Genomic DNA, 12,808 nt, shown 5'->3' with positions numbered 1-12,808 from the left:
ACGTGGTGTTAATATATGGCCTCAAACACCCATGCAAAAATTTGTACAAATCGGTCCATAATTATATATAGCCCCTATATAAACCGATCCCCAGATTTGATCTTCTGAGCCCCTTGGAAGAGCAAAATTCATCTGATTCGGTTGAAATTTGGTACGTTATGTTAGTGTATGGTATCCAACAACCATGCAGGAATTGGTTCATATCAGTCCATATTTATATATAGCCACCATATAAACCGATCCCCAGATTTGACCTCCGGTGCCTTTCGGAGAAGCAAAATTCATTCGATCTGGTTGAAATTTAGTACGTTGTGGTGGCATATGATATTTAACAGCCATGCTAAAAGTTGTCCATATCAGTCCATAATCATATATAGCCCCCATTTAAACCCAACCCGAGATTTGGTTTTGCAGCCTCTTGGAAGAGCAAATTTCAACCGAGTCAGTTGAAATTTGGTACATTGTGCTAGTATATGGCCGTTGACAATCATGGCTAACTAGGTCCATGTCGGTCTATAGTATATATATATATAGCCCTCAGCTAAATCGATCCCCAATCACACAAAAATTGGTCCATATCAAGTTCATAATTGTATATAGACCCCATATAAGCGACCCCCATATTTCAATTCTGGCTCTCTACCACGTATGGACTAAGTTACAATTTAGAAAACGATGATAAGAAGTTTTAAGATACCACAACCCAAGTAATTCGATTGTGGATGACAGTCGAATTACTTGGAAGTTTCTACGCAATCCATGGTGGAGGGTACATAAGATTCGGCCTGGCCGAACTTACGGCCGTACACGCAGAGAAGGAATATGATCACCTCAACCATGTTACGAGAGCAAAATGTTATTTTTGGACGGTGACCATGGAACATTTTTGTCGCAAAAATGTTGTTTTCTTGGCAAACATATACATGGTTGCCGAAGTCAGCCATATGCTTTTTGAGAAAATAACATGGTTGCCGCAAACCTGTTACATGTTCTCCGTCCAAAAATAACATTTTGTTCTCGAAACATGTTTGAGGTGATCATATTCCTTCTCTGGGTGTATAGACTTGTTAAACTTCCCTCCTTAAACACTTGATACCATCGACATTTTTTTTATCGCTTGACGTTTATAAATTCACATATAATAAAGCTTCAATACTAAACTAAAAATTATATAATAATTGCAATACAAATTATCGCAAAAAAACCACTTCTTTCCTCAATGTGACCAAAAAATCCAATGATAAAAAATCCATGCTTGCCATTATCTCCACCAAATGTCGAATGACCGAACGGACATACATATATCGTCAACATTGACATTGAGAGTAGTATGTCAATAAAGTTGTAGCCAATATAAATAAAGTCATCAGTCTGGACTTGAGTTAGACTCAACTAAGCAGTAGGGTTGGTCATGCTGTCAGATAAACAAAAACTACAAAATGTCCAGAAAAACATAGCACCTTGTATCCGTTGTCGTTGATGTCGTCATTGGGATTGCAATGCAAGTGGCCATAAACAATGAATGAAATGTAGTCAAATCAAGCAAAAAAAAAATATATAGTCTAGAGATTGATGTCACCTTCCATTAAGAAGTGAATAGAGTGAATGATGCCGATTGAAGCTGGCCCAAGATTCAAAACAAATGCATCATTAACTGCATCAGCGCCATGGATACAAAGTCAACAATAAATAACGACAAGAGTTGCATTATTAGGAGTGCTACCCCAGTTCTATAACAAAGATATTTCATGGTTGAAGAGGTTTTTTCTACGAGCCTGTCTCAACAAAAGGTAGTTTGTTAGGGATAGCAACAGGTGATTTATAAAGAAAATCCCAATAAATTAAACTATCTCTAATTTAATTGAAATTAAATTTAAAACAAAAAAAACAAATTAAATTAAGTTAAAACTATAAAACAAATAAATTCAATTCTTTCAATTAAATGTGAATATAAATATAGAAATTAAACTAACTAAATAAATTTAATTTAATCAATTTTCAAATTGTGAAAAAATTAACTTATCTATTGGAGATAGTTAACCACATTAACTTCCTAAGTGTTCTCATTTATTGGTTTCTTGACATCCCTATTCACAAAACGTCTTCCTGTGGCATGTATAGGTCTTTATTTTGTCTTCATCTCAGATGTGATGTATTCCTTGTTATTTAGGTGCTATCGAACAACAACAATTGACACAATTTCTTCCATGCCATCATAGCAGCTCCTGTTCCCCAAATGCTATTGCTTATAACACTTGATGTATGGTGTCATTTTGGTTGGTTGATTGTTGTATTCTTGAGAATGTAATTGATCGAAAAAGAAGCTTGGAAGCTTCAACTTTTGTTTTTTTTTTTTTCATACATATCCATCGCCAAACCCATGTGGCATGGACCTCCCGTGATGTGATTTCTCAGGAATTATACATTAAGCAACAAGTAAAACTTCATGGCTATTGTTCTGCCCGTTCAGTTTTTTTTTTTTTGTTTTTCTTACATGGTGATCACATTGTTTTTCTTGGTGGCTTAGTTGCCATTGAATAAAGAATCCCTCGACTTCATCAATGTGCAGTCATTTGTTGCACGTTTTTCTGCTACTTCTACTTCTTTGGTGTGGCGTCAATGCCGACACACCAAGTGTCATTTTAACTGATTTTGTGTCAACCACCACCACCAGCACCTCCAATGAAATTGTCACATTGGTGGCAATCGCAAAGGAGAAACTTCTTGGAATTTTTTGTCATCCAAGACTTGGAACACTTGACATAATTGTCTTGAAAATAGCAATAGCCAGATGAATGAGAGATATCCAAGACAAAATTGTTGACCGATTTGATGTAGCGAAAAATAAACTTACATTGATGCTGGCACAGCTGTGTAGGAAAACAAGAGCATTTTGATGTCCAGGAATCTGCTTATATTCAAATATTTTGGGAAAAAGCCTTCAATTATCAATGTTCATATATGAACCGATAATTACGTTACAAATATAATTCAACCATTCATTTTCGAGACGTTTGCTTAGGTGAATTAGAAACTGATGTAGAACATAATTTAGTGGAATGCAATGGTAGGGATGACAAGGCATGGGCTACCAAAAAGAGTCAAGCATAATAAGAAACTGACTATTTATTACTCTACCTTGTGTTCTTTTATCTCGATACACTAGATACAGTGATGCTTCAAAATTTTTAAGTCGTCTGAGAAGGACCCCTTCACCTGATCATCGTAGCCTCAGGGTCCAGACACCACCTACAAATATCATCATTCGCTAGACCGATCCTTACCATGTGTTTTCCCAGAGTATTGTGTTCTATTATCGACCTCACGTCCTCTCTTTGCAATGACATCAGGATTTCAGTTTTCCTAATATTATTCTCGTCCCATGTCAGATTCGTTTGTTCACAGCGCAAAGAAGAAGCCCATCGTATGTTCCATAAATCTTCATATTTGCTATTGATCCCGTAAATAAACAAAGAAAGCGTAGGAAACCCAACCGAAATAACGTTATCGTACAACCTGCGCATTCCTTAGCCAGTACATCTGCCTCTTCATTCCTAGTTATGCCATAATGTCTAGGTACCCAGCACAGAGTTACATTATGCTGTTCAGTGAGAAACGTAAGCTCTCTACGACAGCGGCATACTACCTTTGACCTCTTTTGTTTGTATTGCCCAGGATCTTTATAGTTGCCTGACTATCGATGAAAATGGCGATATCACATCTAAATAACGGCCTCATCATTTTGAAAAATGCTGCATTTATCGTCCAACTTAAATGGCTCCTTAGCAGAGAATGAAGCCGACCCATTTTTGTCGGCGGCGGCTGACACTAAATTTTTGCCTCCGGCGGCGGCGGCTTGACGGCTAAGCCGATAAAAAATTGTCTATTCGGCGGCGCAAAATTATCTATTATAAAATCAATTTGAAGTTTTCCGAATTCTAATGAGATTAGTTGTACAACCAATCATACAATCAAATTCTTTGAACTAAATTTTTGTAAAACTATTATAGCAACTTGATACGAATTGATTGAAGGTGGAAAGTTCAAAATTTTGACACAAACTATAACAAATATTATTAATTTTTTTGATATAAATCAATGTTTTAGATTAATTGGCGGCTAAATTTGAGTCAAGATGAGTCGACCTATTCGGCGGCGTCGTCGACTGCTAAAAACGGGTCGGCGACGGCTAAAATCGGCGGCGCGACTCGGCGACTTCATTCTTTGCTCCTTAGGCTCCAACTCTTTGCAGTATATACCGCTATCTGTACCCTAGGCCATTTTCGCGCCGTCAGTATAGATGTTGAGATTATCAATGTGTATCCCATTTTCGCCGCAGTCCTTTATGCTCGGGATAATTGAATCCAAGTTACTCTCATATACTCGTATATCTAGTGTCGCCATATAGTCAGTTCTCATATCTGGGATACACTATCAGTTCAGTGTGCAGTCCGTGTTCTCCAATGAGTCCAGCCCCCTCAGTCTGATCAGTATGACATCCGTGGTCCTCCTAATATTCACATCCATGGAACATATACCCATCAATACCTCCAGTGCGGCGGTGGCCGTTGTCCACATCGCCCCGGTCATGTAGATTAGGGACGTTCTATTTTATTAATCCAAAGACCTGTAGTCATATACGCGAGGTTCTTTCTTTCATTCTTAATATAACAACCCTGGGTTACTTTTACCACACCCTCTTAAACAGGTAGTCGATAGTTTATTGCCTTTCTTTGGATTAAATTTTACACTGTTGGATGAAATTTTACACTGGTATTCATGTGGAAGTCAGTTCACTAATTTGGCAGTTCCTTGTTCTATGGTCTCAAAATATTTAGAAATTCTATGGATTGCTCTGGAATATTGCCTAACTGTCTCGCAAGGGTCTCACGGTCGCGTTTATTGTTCGGAGTAAGCGACAACAAACTCACTCTGATCTCTATATAGCCTTTTGCGAAAAATATGTTATTGCAAAACTCATGCATCAGTTGGTGAGGCTATATGACGAACTACCCTATTATTCTCCTTAGTCCTAGATCTAAGCAAGTTGCTTGTATACTTTCCCAATTAAAAGTTGACATGTAAGACCAGAATTGAGTCATTAATTCCTGCCATTTTTATACTAAAGATTATGGAAATACATATCGCCAGTGTTGAAACATGTATAGCTAGGCGAGTGTAGACTTTTGTTTGTTATTTTATTTTCAATGACTTTGATTATTAATTCCCTTAATATTCTTTTTTCCAAAAGCTAGAATATAATAATCACAAGATATATATGCATTTTTCAAAATTTGCAAATCCTTTGGCATTCTTGCGTTTGAAAAATCTTCTTAGATCTTTCTTCCATATTCCTAAAAATTCCAACTTTTCATATCTTTAGTTTATTTAAAAAATTCTTCTTCTCATTTACCATACTCTTTTTCTTGGACTCCATAACAAAATTATTATGAATAATGGCTAACATAACTATAGCCTTGTTAAACTTAGAGTTAAGTGTTGTAAATCACTATGGCATTTAATTACCCTTCAAAAATGTTTTGCTAGTTACAGCCAACAACCCAACTCCACTTATATGACCCCATAGTAAAATAAATCTTTCGATGATTATAACCAAAAAATTGGCATTATTCCTTATTGTTATCATTATCGTTAAAAATGAAATATTTTTTTGTTTGGGGGGTGGAAGAGAAAACATAAAATTACATTCAAACAAATAATGATTTAAATATAAACTCTATAAATACTTAAAAAGTCCATATAATAAGCCCAGCAACAAATGAAAATGTTATTTATAATCGCTAGAGAACAAAATATAATTCTTTCTGAATAATTGTCCAAAGCATTATTGGCTATATAATATGGAGTAAATGCCTCAATGTGGAACCACTGCCAAAAATTCCATAAAGAAAAACAACAAAAAATGTCCTTAAATGCTCTCCCATGAATTGTAAGTAGCATAGTTGTATATGAAATTATTATTGAAATATTTTTTGACATCTTATTGATATATAGCCTTTAGTGGGGGAATGTAACCAGACATTTATTTATTTTGGCTTATTAGTCTCAAGCAAGGGTTCATAGCCAAGGAATATGGGATATGACTATGAGTACTTGTTTTCAAGGAATTTAAAATATACTTCCTTGTTCCTTAAGAAACTGTTAAAAAATATATATATTTTTTATTTGTAGTATAGATGTTTGAATTTGGCAAAGAATTTATGTTTGAATGGATTTCTTTGTCTCCTCAAAATGTTTGTCATTTTTAGGGGGTATTTATGGAGATTTTATGTCATTCCTAATAAATGACTTTTTATTGCCAAATTTTACGATTAAAAACTGATTTATCAATGTCACATGAACAATTGCAAAAGCCAAAAAAAACGAATTTTTCGGAACAAAAGAAACTTAATATTAAGATTTTTAACATTTAGCCCAGTCGACATTATTTTAAATACAAATAAACAAAAATCAGATAACATTTAATTTTTTTTTAATATTGACCATAGAACAAATATTTGCAAAATATCATCAAATAAAATCTCTCAAATATTTTTGAAGCATTGCAAGGTATTATCTTAATTTAATCACTCTACAATTTTTTTTTTAATATTTCTAAGATTTTTCTTAATCGCTTAGAATCCTCTTAGAAGAAGAAAAACAAACGTGGGCGATTTGCTTTGTAGTTCTATTAAAAATATTTTTATTTATTTTTGTGGACAATCCTCGTAGTATAGGAAATTTCCCCTTTATATAAATTCTCATGTCTAGCGTATCCAAAAGATTTTAAACCAATTAGTGAAAATTTATAATGACATAGCCAAAGAATTTTAAAAATCGTAAATTTTTTAAGAGTTTGCATTTTGAAATGCATACAAATACATATATACCTAAGTGTATAGTCTTATACATATATATATTAATTAAATCATATTTTTTATGACCTTTAGTCATAAAGGGGATTAAATTGGCCAATGTTTGAGAACACATGTATTCTATGGTGACCAGGTAATTAAATTTCAATGAACTAGAAATGAATGGAAATAAACCGAAAAGAATTATATTTAAAATGATAAAGATCATAAAATTCAATGGCCATATTTCAAAATCCCAAAATGGGGAAATGCTAAAGAAAATTGGGATAGTAAATTAAACAAATGAAATAAAGCCACTTAATTAAGAAAAACAATAAAATAATATTTAAATATAAAAATAAGAAAGAAAGAAATTTCGTATTTCAAAAAATGCCAAAAAAAAACTAATGCATATACTAAAGAATTTATTTTTAAATTTTGTTAACTAATTATATTATGTAAAATTAAATTAAATTAAAAAATATAATAATTAAATAATTTAAAAAAAAATTAAAAAAAAAATATTAAAATAAATTATCATAAAATAAATAATAATAATTTATTTTAAAATAATTTGTGGTGACCATAATAATTTATTTAAAAATTAAAAACGTTTTATTAAAATAAATTATTATAAAATAAATTATCATAAAATTAATAATTATAATTTATTTTAAAATAAATTATGGTGACCATAATAATTTAATTTTTTAAATAAATTAAAAAAATTTTATTAAAATAAATTATCATAAAATAAATAATAATAATTTATGGTGACCATAATAATTTAATTATTTTAATAAATTAAAAAAAATCTTATTAAAATAAATTATTATAAAATAAATAATCATAAAATAAATAATAATAATTTATTTTAAAATAATTTATGGTTACCATAATAATTTAATTTTTTAAATAAATTAAAAACCTTTTATTAAAATAAATTATTATAAAATAAATTATCACAAAATAAATAATAATAATTTATGGTGACCATAATAATTTAATTATTTTAAAAAATTAAAATAAATAAAAAATAAAATAAATATTAAAATAAATTATTATAAAATAAATGATCATAAAATAAATAATAATAATTTATTTTAAAATAATTTATGATGATCATATGCTAAGATTTAATAGAATAAAAATTGCTAACAAATTATCATAAAATAAATAATAATAATTTATTTTAAAATAATTTATGGTGACCATAATAATTTAATTTTTTAAATAAATTAAAAACATTTTATTAAAATAAATTATCATAAAATAAATAATAATTATTTATTTTAAAATAATTTATGGTGACCATAATAATTTAATTCTAATTTTAAAAAATTTTATCTTTTTGTTGTTTTTTTCGATCTTTATTTTTCAAATAAAAGTTTTTCTGTTTTTTTTCGAGCTTGAGATCTAATCTCGAGCTAGATCTCAAGCTCGAAAAAACAGAAAAAACTTTTATTTTAAACAATTATAAAAATTTTATTAAAATAAATTATTATAAAATAAATTATCATAAAATAAATAATAATAATTTATTTTAAAATAATTTATGGTGATCATATGCTAAGATTTGATACAATAAAAATTGCTAACAAATTTTAAGAACGAAATGGTGAATATATTGCAATAATTACCTCAGATAATTAAGATCTTAGAAGAAAAAAAAAACACCATTAATTGCAATTCCCAACTGCATTTAATAACTTAAGTGATCTTAATATTAACAATATAAAAATCTAAAATGATTTTACTAAAACCATGATAACTCTACAGAATACAATATACTCCATAATCGGAATCATTAATTCAATTAGAAATAGTTTTTTTCTGTTTTTATTCGAAGTTCTAGCCAACGGCTGTAATCTGCTTACTAGTCGCGTTTCTCATAATAATTCCCTCGTCTTCAACTAAAAATTATTTAATTATCATGATTTATAAAAATTTATTTTTCTCTCATGTTATAGCGTATATCAAATGATTGTTGTCGTTCTAATTTGGACATGGGCAAAAAAAAAAAAAAAAAACAGTGAAATAAAATTATGAACAATTTGTATGATAAAATAAAAGCAAGTCAGTCACTCAGACAGGCAACAAGCTTATACGTCAGTAAGTCTGAACAGTCTGAAGCTTAATATGATCAACAATTTCCAGTTCGAATCATTTGAGTTCCCTTATGTATTTAGAGGGTTTTGTTTTTCAAGTTTTCCTCAAAAGAAACATTGACACTGAACGGAAATGTTTAATAAATGATTAATTAATTGTAGAGTTTGCATGCTTGATTCTTTGTCTTAATAATGTTTTAATTTTTCGTAAGATTTTGTGTTCGGGTCATTTAATCAATTTTGATTTTTTTTTGTAAGGGATCACTATAATAATACACACTTAAATATGGTATGAAATGATAATGACTAGAGAAGATGATAGGAAATGACATGAAACCATAAACTTGAAATAGATATATGTGCAATATTATTTCGAATGAAGTGGTGAATAGATAAAAGTTAATGCAATAAATGCAACTCTGCTAATTGATTTCAATTTAGTTCAATTTTAATATTAATATTAATCTTAATTCCAATTCTAATTTTTATTATTTTTTTAATTTAAATTTTAAAGCCAATTTTAATTTTTCATTTAATTCTAATTTTTTATTTTTTATTTTAATTTAAATTTAAAAAAATATTCTTAACCATAGTTATAATAATTTATATTATAATAATTTATGTTATAGTTTATTTTATTTTAAATTTTATTTTAATTTATTTTTTTTGTTTCATGGATTTTTTTTTAATTAATTAAACATTATAGATTAATTATTTAATATTTAAGATTTTTTTTTGTTCTTATATACACAACCATAAAATTGCCATTGGTAATCGATTTACTAGATATTTAATGTAATGCAATGCTAGCAAAAACATTAATTTTAATTAATCATTAATTTACTTTAAATTTTATTTTAAATGTACTCGTACTTATACTTATAATCATAATTTCTATTTTAATTTCAATACAAATTTATTCTTAGTTATAATTATAGTTTTTATTATAAATTTAATTTCATTTTAAATTTTATTTTTAATTTTAACCTAATTTGAATTTTATTTAAATTATATATTATAGTTCCAGATTACAAAATTTATTATTTAATATTTAAAATAAATTTTTCTAACCATACCACACATAATAACGACATTGGATATCGATCCTCTAGATAATTCATGTCATGTAATGACAACAAATAATTAATTTTTTTTAATACAAATTTTATTTTAATTTCAATTTGAATATAAATTTTAATTCTTATTCATATTTTTATTTTATTTGTATTTTTATTTAATCTTAATTATAATTGTAATTTTATATATAAATTTTACCTTTTGAGTTTCAATTTTAACTTTAATTGTATATAACTTTATTTCGTATAATATTTTTTTATTATATTTAAACACTATAAACTTTTTATTTAATATTTTATTTATTATTTTAATTACATTGTTATTTACATTTTTAATTTATTTATTTTCTATTTGCTATTTTTCATTGCAGGTTCCATTGAATCTGAAGATTTATCCTTGGAACCGCACACAGTGGCCACCAGTCCGGTGTTGTGTAGCCCCCTTAAGGAGGAACGTAGTACCCCGCCCACATTAACAATTGTTAAGGAAGAAACAAGTAATACTAGTTGTACAATGTATCCCATACACACAACCACCACAAGTGCCACTACATCACATCAACAACAACAACAACACCACCACCACCTAAGTCAACAACAGCATACTGCATCAACTGCAGCGATAACGAATAACACTAATACAACAACACAAAGCAATACAACAGCAAGTACACAACAACACCATCAGCAACATCAGCATCATACACAACATTTACATGTGGGACAACAATCACCAACGACACAACACCAGCAACACCAACATCACTATCAACAACAAAACCAAATGTATCAATTACAACACCAACACCTGCAGCAGCAGCAGCAGCAACAACAACAACACCAACACTATCAACAACAACAGCAACAACAACACTATCTCCATTCACACCACCACCACCACCCCTCTCAACACCATACTCACCATCACCACTCGTCATCGCAACACTATCAACAGCAACAACAACAACAACAAGATCAGCAACAATCACAGCATGCAATTAATAATACAAGCTCTTCCAGTAGTAGTAGTAGTGGTAAAATATCATATCGTGGCATTTTTACTACAACAGGTAATAACGCCGCTGCCGCAGCCGCCGCTGCTGCTGCTGCCGCCGCCATGAGTGGCCTCAATACTCCCTCTGCCGTTCAGCAACAACAACAGCAGCAGCAACAACAGCAACATGTTGCTCAACAACATCAGTCACAAATGCATTCACCCTCCTTGACAGTCTTGCCCGGTCCCATGTCTCCACCCTCTGCTGGTTTGGGCAATAGCTGGAATTTACCAAGTCCGGATAAAGCTCTCTTCCAGCCGCCCATGTTCAGTCTATTGGGCCCAGGACCCCAGAATACAGTAGCCAGTCAATCACACTATGCCAGCCATCAGCAGCAATCAAGCATTCCCGCCTCGTCGACCCCTTCACCTTCGGCCCATCATATGCATGCGGCAGGAGCAGCTGCAGCAGCCTATGATGATGGACGTCATGTAGAACTTCTGGGTCTGCAAATGGATTGCTCGCCCATTATTTTGAAACAGTCAGCTCCTCCCAGCTATGGCAATACGGCCAGTTTTACTACCTTGGCTGATATGCAGCAAGCCCAAAATGTCCATGATTTGCAACAATATCGCCAACAAATGGGTGTAGCCACTCCAAAATATCAATGGCTGGATTCACCAGCCGAATACTCCGCAGGCGGTCAACAAACAGCCACGTTAGTTTTGCCAGGACCTTCATCGGCATCATCCAGCACTGCTTTGGGCGGTGGTATTATACCCAAACAAGAAGCCTATGCAGAACCTACTCACACACCCACCCATCATATGCAAGCCTCTGGCTCAAGTTCAGCGGGCACAGGATCTCAAAGTACATTTTCTGTAGTACAGCTAGCCGAATATAGTCCATCCACCAGTAAAGGTCATGAAATCCTTTCCCAAGTATATCAACAGAGTGCCATGCCTTTGAAGCTAGTCCCCGTTAAACCTCGTAAATATCCAAATCGCCCCAGTAAGACACCGGTCCATGAACGACCCTATGCTTGTCCAGTGGAGAATTGTGATCGCCGATTTTCCCGCTCTGACGAATTAACCCGCCACATACGTATACACACTGGTCAAAAACCATTCCAATGTCGCATTTGCATGCGTTCCTTTAGCCGTTCCGATCACCTTACCACCCACATACGAACCCATACTGGAGAGAAACCCTTCTCTTGTGACATATGTGGCCGCAAATTTGCCCGCTCCGATGAAAAAAAAAGACATGCCAAAGTCCATTTAAAGCAGAGAGTGAAAAAGGAAAAGCTTAGTCAACAACAGCAACAACAACAGCAGCAGCAACAACAGATGCAACAACAAATGGCCGCCCAATCGGCGGCAAGTCAACATCATCCACATCATTCTCATCATGCCGCCCATATGCTTCATTCCGCCGATATTTCCATAGTAACATCTAGTGCTACTAGTTTGTAGGTCGAGATGAAACCTCCATCATCGTCATCAGCATCATCACCGGTATCATCGACATCGTCAGTGGAATCCTATAGATCTATGAAAGAGATGGTAGGAAAAGCTTTACCACCTCTCTTGAAGCCAGAGGATCTACGCAATCATGTCTCTATCACCAACACTACATGGCATTCGGCTCTCTCGCCCACAACACCTCTGGATACAATGCCCACAGCAGAACTTTCACTAAAAAATCGTAAGAGTGTGCAACAATTTGCCTTTGAACCCGAAATGATAATGCAACACACAAAGAGAGTAGAGAGT

General features: G+C 31.9%; 1 protein-coding gene across 2 annotated transcripts in view; it reads left to right on the top strand.

Annotated features, from left to right (window-relative positions):
• The window catches only part of sr (zinc finger domain-containg protein striped), a 383,455-nt gene extending 370,947 nt beyond the window's left edge, over positions 1–12,508 (top strand). For both annotated transcript variants that reach the window (XM_075290174.1, XM_075290175.1), the window contains one exon: positions 10,410–12,508. In XM_075290174.1, the coding sequence (XP_075146289.1) occupies positions 10,410–12,508 (2,099 nt within the window). The remainder of the gene's footprint in view (positions 1–10,409) is intronic.
• Positions 12,509–12,808: the final 300 nt, after the last annotated feature.

Source organism: Haematobia irritans, chromosome 1 (genome assembly GCF_050003625.1).
Source record: "Haematobia irritans isolate KBUSLIRL chromosome 1, ASM5000362v1, whole genome shotgun sequence".
Taxonomy (NCBI): Eukaryota; Metazoa; Arthropoda; class Insecta; order Diptera; family Muscidae; genus Haematobia; species Haematobia irritans.
This window is presented reverse-complemented; position numbering and strand designations above follow the sequence as displayed.